The 13,292-nt window shown below is 45.5% G+C and overlaps 1 protein-coding gene across 2 annotated transcripts in view; it reads left to right on the forward strand.

The window, feature by feature from the left end:
• Positions 1-13,292, forward strand: part of PIGN (phosphatidylinositol glycan anchor biosynthesis class N) — a 72,850-nt gene that overhangs the window by 31,876 nt on the left and 27,682 nt on the right. For both annotated transcript variants that reach the window (XM_028524273.2, XM_028524275.2), the window contains exons 14-19: positions 976-1,054; positions 1,973-2,155; positions 6,991-7,130; positions 9,343-9,442; positions 9,547-9,639; positions 10,740-10,831. In XM_028524273.2, the coding sequence (XP_028380074.1) occupies positions 976-1,054; positions 1,973-2,155; positions 6,991-7,130; positions 9,343-9,442; positions 9,547-9,639; positions 10,740-10,831 (687 nt within the window). The remainder of the gene's footprint in view (positions 1-975; positions 1,055-1,972; positions 2,156-6,990; positions 7,131-9,342; positions 9,443-9,546; positions 9,640-10,739; positions 10,832-13,292) is intronic.

Below are 13,292 nucleotides of genomic sequence, written 5' to 3' on the forward strand. Positions count from 1 at the left end.
CTTACCTCTTCAGAGACTGCGCGGGCCAGGTGGAAAGGTGCGTGTTTCCGTTATGTTGCACCGTATGAAATCGCCAAGATTTAGTTTGGTAGCTTCTGACATTGAAAAGTACTAATTTTACATGATCTAACCTGCTGTATCCTTAAATAACTTTTTTACACTTTTTAAATGTAAAGTTATTCAGTTTAGGAGTATAGGTTTTAGTTAAGAAAAATGTGTTGGGTTTTGTGTTGAAATGTGTTTATTTCAGTAGGGTCATTGAGTTCTGGTGATATTTTCTCAGTTTCTACATTCCATGAACTTAATGTCTTTAGCTATAGATTCTTCCAGTTTATGCAGCATTAGAAGTGTTTCTCTTGTGGTATAAGCAGGGCAGGGAAATGATGGGAGGAGAAGTGGAAGGCGGGGGGCCCGAGAGAGGTGTGAGTGCAGGAGAAGAACGGCCAGTAGATGCCCCCTGTTCACTGGCTTCCCCGTGGGTCAGGCTCTGCCGGTCAGGCTCTGCCCGGGGCTCTGGATTAGTGCACTCGCCGCCTGCCCACCTGTCTGCTCAAGTCCCAGGTGCTGGCGTGGCTGTGGCTTCACTGTTGTTTCTGCCACAAGCCCTGGAGGGCTGAGCGGTGGGACTCAATCACTGTTTGCTGTGCCGTTCATTACTCAGTCCGTCAGAAGTCCTCTGTCAGCCAGAGTATTCCTCTTCTCCAAAATGATGTATGATTCGACTGTCCTTAGTATAGTGTGGCAGTCCAACCTTGGAGTCGAGAAAACCAAGTTTAACTCTAAGCTGTTTCGTGGAAGAGTTCAGATAACCAGCAATAAATACAATGTAGCTCAAGGTTATTAATTTCTTTCTCTTTTTTTGCTTTGTTTTTGTTTTACTTTCTCAATTTTCACCATCTTTTAATTTTCAATTAAAAAAATATAATTGAAATGAAGGAAACACTTTAAACCTAACCTTTATTTTCTCTTTTGTAGGTTGCTTTCTGATTCTAAACAGTTTGACATTTTAAGAAAAGCAAGATCTCACATAAAACAGAGAGAGTTTGATGAAGCTGTAAGTATGCAGGCCTTGCGTATACAAATAGCCGATCACTGTGTTGGGCGTGGGGCGAGGCGAGGCGGGCCGGCCTGGGAGCTTTCCCGAACCCTCCAGGAAGGGGTGACTTCCCTGAGTGGCTGCCTCGGCCACGGACACGCTTGTCTCACTGCAGACGGCATTGCGGGCAGACCTTTCTGGGCTTCGTGTCGGAAACGAGCAGTTGCTATTTTCTGCCATGACAAGGTGTAATCCAAGTTTCTGTCTCCCTGCTGTGCACGGTATCTCAGAATGAGATCTGTTTGTACATTTGGAACCACCAGCACACCCTCAGAAGTCTGCTGACGCGTGAGGAAGCCTGACCTTTTCCCACCTCCCGCCCCACCATGCTTTTCATTTATTTTCCCTTTGTTAGGTGGTCATATAGCTTTAAAGTAGGAAAGAATTCTGTTTTGTTTCTAAAACTGCCTAAGTAATACCATGTATTTCTAATACTTATTTTTGTCATGGTTTTAAAATGATCAGCTTTTCTCCTCTGAAATATTAAGCTATTTGAATGATGTTTTATCACTGATTCAGGTAATCTGATATGAGAAAGTCAAAAATTATGTACACGTTGGTGTCTCCATTATTTGGGACCTAAATTAGAGTCTTTATTCCTTTTTTAGTGTTATCTGAAGATAATTTCCACAAACTGAATCATTTTGAATCACTGCACATCTCATAGTTTGTGTTTAAGATGCCATCTCTTATCAAGATTTAAAAATCTATTTTATTCAAAATTTTTTCTTATACTTTGCAGGAAGATCCTCAAACAATTAAAATCTATTTTTTGACCCATTATCTACAGTTACTCAGTTTTAATAACTTTTTTCTTTTGAGTCTTAGGTTTCTTATTCATTCCACATGGCAAGTTATATATTTCTTTCTCCTTAGGTCTTGCTTTGCAAGGAGCTGATTGATCTCGCATTGAAAGGATTGTCTTATTATCACACTTACGACAGATTCTTTTTGGGCACCAATGTGCTGCTTGGTTTTGTGGGATGGGCGTCTTATGCGTCCCTGCTGACCATCAAGTCTCATTCCGGCCTTACCAGAGGTGCTGGTAACCCCGTTAAGGTACGTTTAGGCAGTGCCGTGACGGTGCGGATGGTGGTGTGAAGTCACTAAGGCTGAGGGGGGAAATCGGGTCACCTCGACTGTAAGGAGTTCATACAGTGGGCAAGTTGTGCTAAGCTAACACTTAGCTTTCGTTTGCTTTTGTTGTACTAGGTCTTCTTTCCCTGGGTTATCTATGTCTTTAGTTGGGAAAAGGGTATATTAATAATAACAGCTCTCTAACTTAAGAGGGCTATAAAGATAGCTGTATAATTTAAATTCTCATATGGCATTAACTGTTAATTTTCTTTTATAATTATTTAGTATGTCATAATTATTCCATATCTTTCTAATACTAGTGGTCAGAAAACTACTTCAAAGCAATATATTTAACTTGATGTGACATTAAAAGTTTAGGAGCTAGAAAGCAATAAATCACTTATTCAGAATGCCCCCTTCTTAATTATGTGTTTTCCTGGAACTGTTTTTACCTCCTTTCAGCTTTTTGAACTTTCAGCCAGAACTTTCTGTTTATCCTCATTTTAAGAATGAATCCCCAGTTTACTATAATTTCAATACCAAAAAAACCTCTTTAATAATACTTCCTATTAACTGAGAAAATGTAACACTGCATATATGATTTTACTGTCTTAAAACACTTTATTCTTTTAAACTGTATCGCTAATTGTCATTTAGTGGGAAGAATAAGCCACTTCCTTCTCCTTTTCATTCTCTGATGATTGTTACCACATTATCTCTACAAAGTAATGCGTCCAGACGGAGTATTAGTAATAGTAGCGCTGCAAGATTTCCAGTGGTAACTCTTCCCAACTTTACATTACATTTTTCTGTATTGGAAGGAAGAGCAGTAGTGTTGATTCCAGTTTCTTACAGTGCTTTAGTGCATCTTAAATCATTTCCTCAGTGCATTCATTATCTGAATGTATATGAAACTGACTGGAGCAGGAATCATTTCTTATATGGTAGGAAAGGAGACAGAAACAGCCGTGTTTTAGTAATGACCATATCTAGGCATTCTGCTGGGTCCGTGAAATTTATTTTGCCACTTTAAACTTGTGGTGCTAGAAGCCAGCATTATAATTCCTCTTTACAAAAGAGGAAACTGAGGCTGTGTACGTCACTTCCAAAAGGACACCCAGCTAGGATGGGGAGGAGTCGAGGTTTGAATCTGGAGCAATCTCGTGCACACACTTTCTTTTCACGTTTACCCTGATGTTGAGGTCTCTGAGAGACGACATGTCCTTAGATTGGCGTGTCAGCAGGGTTCATGGCTGATAGTTCCTTATTCATTCACCTGACCATGCAGCAAGTATTTCACTGAGTGTGCAGAACAATGCTAGATGCGCTGCATGCGCTATGCAAAGAAGTATAAAACTCGGATTCTGCCCTCGAGAGCTCAGAATTAGACAGAGTAGGTAATACGTGCACGCACACACAACCGCCTTGTCAGATGTAGGTCACTACGCTGCATCACGGAAGGCAACTTGACCGTTTAACAGCTTCGGCACGTGTTAAGTGTTTGAGTGTGACACAAAGGCCATCACAGTTTAAATACGGGAGAGCTCGCTGCAGCCAGGGCGAGGGCAACCGGAAAACGTACGTCTCGGTTGGAGTTTAACAGTCAGACTACAGGGAGAGGACGGGGATTAAAGCAGACGAAGCGGCCCTAGCGGGTTCGGTTCCCAGGCAGGGCACAAGTCCAGGTTGCAGGTTTGGTCCTGGTCAGGGAGCATACAGGAGCCAACTGATAGATATTTCTCTCCTCATCGATATTTCTCTCCCTTACTCCCCCCCCCCCCCCCCGCCCAATCAATAAGCATGTCCTCAGGTGAGGATTTTTTTTTAAAGCAAATTAAAGGTATCCACAGGGGCTAAGCTGGATAACAGTAGTATTTATGGAGCCCCATTGTTCCAGGGTTGTCCTGGGTGCTTTACGCGTGTTCAGCTCAACACGGCCCAAAGTTTAGCGGTGATGATTCTCATCACGTGGTTTTATTATTGTGGGGGAATTCGGGCTCAGAGAGAGACCTGTTCTCTTCAGGGATACACCCGTGTCTAGTGGCAGAACTAACATTTTTTAAATCCATGCTCTTTTGACGCCCATGCTGCCTTCAAAATGAACAGTTCAGTTTGGGGAGAACAGTTCACTTTGTGCATGGGCTAATACTGACAGTGCAGAGGAGGCTGAAGTAATCAAAGGCTTCCAATGCTGGATGATAGAACTTTATCTAGTGAAGAGTTGGTGTGACAGTTGAGTTTGAGCCAGGGAAGCAGAGCCGGCAGGGCCATACACGGGGAGATGCAGGGTAAGGCCGGGGCTGACGTGGCTGTGGGCAGCGGGGCCGGTTGGGCACGTGCGAGCCGGGAGGGCCAGCCACGGGGAAGGGCAGACTGGCACTTGGACGCAGGAGCTGCCTTGACAGGTGCAGCGTCTTCTGCAGCGAGGCCTCCTTGCTGCTCCTGACCCTGCAGCTGGTCGGGGCAGGCTCCCCGGGATTGGATTATCTAGGGTATTGTCCCCTCCTTAAGGCCAACCGACTGTAGACTCGAATCACGTCTGCAAGGTTCTTTCACAGCAGCACCTCGACTGGGCCAAGTAACTGGAGACGGTGTCCTACCGAGTGGACGCATAGAACTGACCATGACAGTGGAGGTCACTAAAGGACTTTGAACCCCGTGTTTCTATTTGCAAAAAACCCCCTGGCTCCTCGTCCGCAACGTGGCCGCCTAGTGCCGGGACAGCCGGCGAACAGTGCCGAGGGCAGGCGGAGGTGCCGCTGGGCAGGCTGCAGAATTGCCGAGGGCAGCACGGGGCGCAGGTCGGGGCATGGCGGTGGCAGCCGTGCACGTTGTCGGGTAGCTTGCGGGTGGGTGTCGGGAGGCCCTGCAGAGATCTCTGCCCGAGCGGAACCCCGAGGGTGGGCGAGTAGGACAGCCCAGTGGGGAAAAGGAGGAGGGCGTGCCGAGAGGGCAGCACGGGCCAGTGGGGAGTGGGGTAGCCCGGCTTCCTGCCGGAGCCAAAGTCACTGCTCTGGCCGTAGTCGGGCAAGCAGGCTGCCGGGGGGTGGGGCATGGAGGGGAGCTTGCCTCGGAGAGCACCTCCGGGGCCAGGCGGCGAACCGGCTCCAGACGAGCTGAACTGCTGAGTCACCTGGCCTGGCAGGTAGAGTGGCAGCACTGGGATTAAGGGTAGGTCTGACTCCAAAGTGTGTGTCACTTCTGCATGACAGCGTCCCCCAGGTAACACAGGGGGTTCCTCCTTTGTCACCAGTGCAGGCAGGTCTGTTCCGAATGTTCTGTTTGCACAGAAGCTGCCACCGCTCCCCTTGACCAAACTCGGCGTTTAACTGCTCCGTACTCCCGCCCTTTGCTTTTGCCACCCCCGGTGTCTTTTGCTTTAGAACTAACTGTCCTTACTTGCTACGTGCCTTTCCCTTGTTTTCTTCTCACCTAGTAAAACCCTAAAATATTAACCCCCCACGCCAAGTCCCACGCTCAGTCCCTGCCCACAGGGTTCACACCCCGTGAAGGCTGTAACAGAGGGTGCGACGGGAGCAATGTCTGCTGGCTGAAGCAGTGATCACCGGGCACACGGCGCGCTTCGTCAGTTCACGGCGAAGCAGAAAACGTCCCCACTCTTGTTATTGAAAATCCTTTCACTTTTTGCTTCAGCTGAACCAAATTCCGTGCGTTCTAGTTTCCTGGATAGAGCTGTCATTTGTACTGTCTGTCATTGTACATTATGCAGCAAAGGCTGAGAGAATTATATCACATTGTACTGATGCCGGAAAAGTCCCTTAAGTGTTTTATTAGGTACTCTCTTAACCTTCTCTCATTATTTCACTGTTTCGAAATGATGTGAACCAGGCCCTAGCTCTGTCTTGGGGAGCACCTGCCTCAGCCAGCTCCAGCCTTATGACCCTGCCTGTCCACATCTGTCTGAGAGTTGCCCCTTTTTCTCCCACCCCTTGCTGTGGGACCCCCAGTGCCATCCCCCCCACCCCCCCGCCGTCTCCACTTCCGCTGCTGTTACTGATGGGTTTCTGTAGTGACGGTGGGACTGCCGTGAAACAATGGAGGAGAGAGAATGGAAACGGAGGGAACAGTGGCACCCATTATTTAGTCAGCAGTAGTGACATTCCAGGCATGTGGTTGAGCTCTTTACGTAATCTCGTTTAAGCACTGCCTGCCTTGACCGGTACATATGGAATTGTTGTTCCCATTTCACAGATGGGGTGGAATGAAGCCTCAGAAGAGTTGTGTACTTTGCTCACTCCCGTAGTCATGCAGTGAGCGAGTGGCAGCACCCACAGGCCATCGCTGGTGACCCACACCGAGGAACTCCTCGTTCCGCAGGGGTTCGGGAGGGAGGAGTGACTGGAGGAACCGCTGTGGATGGGCCAGTGGGGAGAAGCGTGGGCAGCGTGTCGGGTTGGGGCTTGAGCAGGAGCATGGTTCCAGATGAGTGGTTCCCACAGCTTACCATGGGTTAAGTGGGCTTTCGTGAGCTCGTTGCAGAACTCAGCCAACATTTATTAAGTTATTACTCAGGAGAAATGTGTTCCGAGTTCTGAGCAACTTACTTGCAAACAAACATCAGGAACACAGTCGTTTTCAAATTGAGACTTGCCTTATCGTAAACCCTCCCGTTCTGTCCAGCTTTCTCTTCTGAGCTGTGCTGCCCCAATGGCAAATGTGTTTAATGCGTTTGTAGATTAATCCTCTAGTTGTAGAACCATTGAAAGAAATGCATTTTCTTCACTTTACAAAATCTCTTAAAAGCCTGTCAATTAGCATGGGTTTGGAAGCGTTTCGATGTTCTGTTTGATTTCCAGAAACCAGGCTGTCTCCTGCCATGTGGTTTTGTGGCTGTTGGCATTTTAATGGCGTTTTTCCTGCTGGTCCAAGCCTGCCCATGGACTTACTACGTGTACTGCCTGCTGCCAGTGCCCATCTGGTATGCGGTTGCGAGAGAGTGAGTAACGCATCTTGCGGTCTTGTTTTTCACTTCACTGTCAGACATGTCTGTGTTTAAAATGCATTGGATTTCTGCAGCGTGAGCCATCAATGATATTCCTAATCCCCTCAGACTTCCAAATCCTCTCACTTCATTTGTAGCCGCATAAATGCTGCATGTAAGTATCCCTTTGTTCTTCCTTTCTTTTACAACTTCATCTTTATTTCCTTAGGGAAGCATTCACCTTGCTTCCTCCCTGTATCTTTCATAAGAAACATCTGGAGTAAAAATAAAGTAATTAACGTCTGTTGTGCTACGCCAGGAGTAGCTCACATTTTGAACTTATCTCAGTTTCTAGTGTCCGGTCATGTTTCACAAGGAAATTGGCACGTTTTCCCATACATTTTACCCCTCCTTTCCCAGCTATCGTGTAAACTTAGATAAAGGAAAGTTTGTATTAAATCCGGTCTGTGTGTGCACACGTGGTCAGTGTGTGTTGTTCACGTGTGCTGTGGTTCCACCTTTAAGTGGCTCCTCATGAGCCGTGCTCCAGCGGGTTCTTACTGCTGCCAACTGGGCTGGTTCACGTTCGCCGGCAGCCGGAGTCCAGCTGTAGATCCTGATGACTTCTGTATCTGCACAGGGATCTGGAGTGTAAACTCGGTCTCGGGTGCCTGAGCACCCTCGGAGCGAGTCAGCCCCCGCACGGGGCCCACGGGGAACGAGAGCCCAGAACGAGGGTGTTTCCCGGGGCGGCTGGCACGTGTGTCCTGGCACAGGCAGTGCGCGCTCTCGCGCTCACTTCGGTCAGCGCCGGCCTTGACCGCCCCTTCCATCCTTTACAGAGAGTCAATGCAAAATATTCAAACATCAAAACTATCAAAAACAAAAACTACGGAGTTTACAGTATCAACACTTTAGAAGATAAGGCAAGGTTGCACTGGCAAAAGAGCGTACTGTTAGTTCTTCCTCTGAACGGAAGGGGGCTGCTGGACATCCATATTTAAATCAGGTTTTTTTAGTGTCATTTACTGTGTTTTAAAATTGTTAGAATGAAAGTTTTTATCCTCAGAAAATTCTGTTCTACTACAGAACCCTGAGTGGTTCTGCGAGAATAAAACCTTTTATTCTAAAAATTTCTAAATGGAGTAAATGACACTATAAATGATCTCCTACCTGATTTTACAAAATCATCTCTTCTTTCTCTGTGCTTGCTCACGATTATGAACAAAAGAAACGTTCTTCTCATGCCTGGCATTAGCTTTGTTTCCTGCCTGCACTGTAATAGTTTTGATGTCATACAGCCATTGTTTCAAAACGGGAAGAAGGTCATAAATCCAGTGATACTGACATTTTATAATTACCTACTTAATAATGCACTCCAAATGCTAAAAAAATTTTTCCAGTAGTGAGATATAAAATGTACTCAAGTATGTAATACATTTTAAATTGTTATGAATTCATATTTAATTATAATCACTATAATTAGTGACATCTTAAATTGGGTTTGGAAAGGTTATTTAGCTCAGTAAAAAAGTGCAATTAAGATTTATTTTCCCCAGCCCTGGCTGGTGTAGTTCAGTGGACTGAACACTGGCCTGTGAGCCAAAAGGTTGTTGGTTCGATTCCTGGTCAGGGCACGTACCTGATTTGCAGCTAGGTCCCTGGTTGGGGCTGTGCAGGAGGCAACTGATGGATGTTTCTCTTGCACATCAATGTTTCTCTCCCTCTCTTTAAAAAAAAGGAGGGGGGTTTAGTCTACCCAGATAAGGAAAACCCACCTTTATTTCATTAAGACAATTGAGATTTCAATAAAAGATTAACCTTGGTGAACTAAAAATTGTTTTTCAGTTTTTGTTAATTTGGTTTCATCATATTTTATTTCTGATATTCTATCCGTAATTATATAAACATAGGTATGGTTAAACTAAGATCAAACAAGCTCATTTATTGTCATTAATAATTTAGAAAACAAGAAAATTTTTGTGATTATTATCAGAAATTACATTTTTTCCTAAAATACTTATAGGTTTCATAAAAAGATTTAGGTCAGTAAAGCCATTAAAACAAATTTATTAGAGAGTCCCTTCATTTTAAAATAATCTATGAATTAAAAATGTCCAGATTTTATAATTTTGTACAAAGTTTTTATTTTTTACTATATATGGCCTACATTTTAAGTTCAATGTAGAGTATAAATAATCTTTTTATAAATAATCTTGCTAAACAGATACCAAGTTATTCAAGACTTTGTCACAGCTCTGTTGACCTTGCCCCCGAGTCGCCTGGTTGGACACCTGTTGGCCTGCACCCTGGGGATTGAAGTATTAGTAAGTAACTTCCCACGTCACGACATATTCACGTGTCTTCCACAGATACGTAACTCCTCTGAAGTGACCTCACCTTTTGTTTCTCCTTTGGAATGCAATGCTAGGTGCTCAGTTTTTTCTACCGCCACATGCTTACCGTCGGACTTCTCGTGTTTGCGGGTTGGCCGTTTATCACTCCGCTGTGGACTCGAGCAAAGGTATGTGTGCGCCTTTTGACCTTGGACACTTCAGTTGCTGCTTTGTTTTGATCTGTCTTTACATCAGGGAGGTGTTCATTTTCAAAGAGAAGGGTGGAACGTGCCCTCCCAGGGAGCCTGGCCCTGTGGACGGCAGGGAGGGGGCCCGGGGCTGCTCTAAGGTCTCAGTGGTCCACGTAGACTCTCGTCTCAGAATGAACCTGTCACTTGGCGGCCGAAACATTCAGGAAGCAGAGCTGCTGCGTCCTCTCTGAAGCTCCCGCCAGATGGCTCTGGCCTCGAGTATCTGAGTGGCGGCGGAGCGTGGAGCGTGGAGCGGCAGAGGAGGGCCCTGAGGGGCGCAGTGGCCAGAGAGCCGCACCTGGAGCTCCGAGTGGATGCACCACCTCGCCCCTGGTCCTGAGCCACCTCTGTTCTTTTCTGGAGAAGTGTCTACTCATGATAAATTACTTTTAAATATAATTACTCCTGATTTTTTCCTTTCAACTAGATAGGGAATTACAGTGTGCTTCTATAAGGAATACACTCAGGTTTCCATTTTGATACTTTTTGATGGAGGTAGCAAGAAGAGAGAAATATTTCCTTCCCACCCTAAAAACTTATAAAATTCCTCAATGGGACTGTTGATATTTTTTGTTTAATCACAAAAGCATTTTTGCTCATTTTCCTCCCGAGCTCAGTCATTTGCTTATGCTTGCAGGCCAGACTGCTTCTAGGTGTAGTCCATACACGGCCCAACAGGAAGGGAAGGAGCACTTGCTGCGAAACCTCAGGCCCCAGTTAAAATGCGGGCTGTTCATTTACTGATCGTGGGCTGATGCTTCCTGGCCTGGAACATGTCTGAGCTCACTTCCCTCATCCGAACCTGTGAACAGTATAACCTGTCTCCCAGGTTTGTCAGAATTGAATAATGCTCATACCTAATAAACTCCCTGCGACTTAGCTGATCCTTCACAGATAGTAGCTCCATTACTTTTTAAAGTAAACGGATACAAGCCTTTGCGTTTTCCTTTTTAGTTCACAGCCACGTAGTCCGTGAAACACTGAAGACAGTTTTCTCCACCACGTTTGCCTGACGACACCTTGTTTTTACATTTCAGAGCATCTCGCTGAGTTGGATTTTCTTCTGCCTGCTCCTGGCAGTGTTCCCGCTGATGCCTGTGGTAGGGCGGGAGCCAGACGTCTTTCTCGTGTACGAACGGTGTTTTAACTTCTTTTCTTTCCAATACGGTTGTTCTTCTCAATCAGCACTGTGAAATAGGAACCTAATCCTGACCCTGAGTTTAAAGTCACATGAGCACACTGGAGGTTAAAACATTAATATCAAACTGTCAGTCATAATTCCGCCCCAGGCCCCGAGAGGCACTAACGAGTCCCTGGTGCTGCTTCTGGGCCCTCAGCAGAAGGACACTGCACCCAACAGTGATAACTCACACTGCCGCCTCCAGCCCCGCCTCCAGCCCTGCCCCAGCGCACCCCCAAGGTGCAGAAGCGTCCCTGTCCTTTGTCTCCTGGGGATCTGGAAAAGCTTTCATAGGAAAAGATGTCCTGTTGCCACAACGAAAAGGTTGAAAAGCCTTTGGTGCAGTCTCTGTCTTTGCCTTTGTGCGGGTCCACACTTTTAGTCCTAGAGAAGGGAGATTCTCCCTCTCACCGGAAGGTCAAGGTCTCCATCTCCGAGGGAGGAAGCTTCGGATTCCTTCACAGCCTTCCCTCATTTAGTGCTGTAACTGTTAGCAGGTCCTGTATACCGGCCCTGAGTGCTCCAGGAGCCTGTCATGTTTATTTCTTCTCAGTAGACCCCCAAAATTTGTGAAGTAATTGGTTACCTTTCCTTTAAAGTTTCCTTTTAAATTATTATCAAGTAATCTGACTGACTCTGTGTGTGTGTGTGTGTTTTGGCAAGCTGAAGGATCATTATTTCATGTGACATTTCCTCTCGTTCTCTAAATATATAATCATCTTTGTTACTTTCTTTAGAATTCTGTACAAGCAATATTTTTAGTAGTTTAACATAATCTTTAATAGACTAGGTGATGTCTTTTTTTAGTTGAAGGAAGATTAATTAAATGATATTTTTAAGTACCGTGTTAATTTTAAAATATGTATGAATTAGCACAGTAATCTCATTTCTGTGAGAATACAAATATGGAACAGATCAGGAATTATTTTAGGAAGTCAGTTTATTAGCCAAGTCCAAAATAATTGTATTGCATTCTAAGACCATACTAAGACTTACTTTATTAGTGTTACAAAGTAAAAACATTTTGCAGCTGTCATAAACTATAGTGAGAAGATGAATTAAAATGTTTTCATTTACTCCTTGCTTCTTGTTGCTCTGTGAGCTCTTCTGTTGCCTCTAAAGCCCCGTTCCCTCCTCTCACCAGCCTCTGCCGCCCTGTCTTGCTCAAAACATACTGATGTAGGTGAGCAGAATTTATCATATGCTGCAAGGAAAAGATACTGTGTAAATGGTCTCCGCTGGAATTTACCACCTGCACATTCTAGTACAGAGAGGCCAGGCGGTGAAAGCACGAGAACCCGACCTCGTGTTTTTAAAGACGGTGGTGTTTCCCTCTGCGTTTACGTCTTCGCTCACGCTCCTCTGATGGGGGTGGCGCTGGTTTCCTTGGAGCTGTATTTGCAGCCCCTTTGCCTCCCTCCACTCGTGGTCCGTGGAGAGACTTCTGCTCTCCAGTGGATGTCTCACGTCAGCTCACGTCCTGAGAAAATTACAATGCTAGGACAGGCATGCAGACATTTTAGGTCGAAACGAAAAAGGGAAAAGCAAAACTGTGCACACACAGCTGTAACACCCCCATCACTCCAGTTGTCTCCAGGAAACACATATTTGCCAGTGCATTAAAGTATCAAGTCATTTTTTAAAAAGGGAAAGGAAAACCCAAAACAAACAAATCATCTTGATTATACATGGCTATTTTTCCCAAGTTTGACTGTAATTCATGTTGCATGTGTTACTCCTTTTTTTCCCCGTATGATTCTCAAAGAGAGTGTTAGACAATGAAAGCAAAAGCAAAATCAAAGAAACACTTTCCTGGGAGTCCCGCTCCGCCTTCTCCTGAGCATGCGTGGCCTTCTTGCTTGTTTTCGCTCAGCTCTGCTCCACTGCTAGGCTCTGGCTCCGGTCCTCTCCTGTCCTCAACGTGATTTTGCTTGTTCCATGTCACTCAGATTTTTGGGGGGGTGAGAAATAGAGCTCAACATCAGTGCCCCATTTCCTTGACACTTCTTTCCCTCAACTTCCGGAACCACACTGTGCCTGGTGTTCCCGAAGATGGACAATCTGTCGTTTCATCACTGTCCCGATGCGTCCCCTGCGTGCCGCCTTCATGGCCGTAGCCGGGAACGGCCCGGGACAGCCGCCGGGTTGGCGATGTAAAGCAGCGGTCTGTCCTGCCAGGAAGACCATGAGTTAAAAATGCAGGTCCTTTTAGTATAAGGGCTCATAGTTAAAATATGTGTGTTTTAAATACTGTTTTACATTGTTTTCCACACATTTGTCCAAGTCAGGATAACAGCTGTGGTAGCTGCTCTACACAAAAGTTTTAAAAATCAAATTCTAGAAATAAAGTAAAAATATCTAAAAGGTGTAAGAAGTCACAAATAGCACTACCTGTACAGTACCTCTATGC

Source organism: Phyllostomus discolor, chromosome 9, assembly GCF_004126475.2.
Source record: "Phyllostomus discolor isolate MPI-MPIP mPhyDis1 chromosome 9, mPhyDis1.pri.v3, whole genome shotgun sequence".
Classification (NCBI taxonomy): Eukaryota; Metazoa; Chordata; class Mammalia; order Chiroptera; family Phyllostomidae; genus Phyllostomus; species Phyllostomus discolor.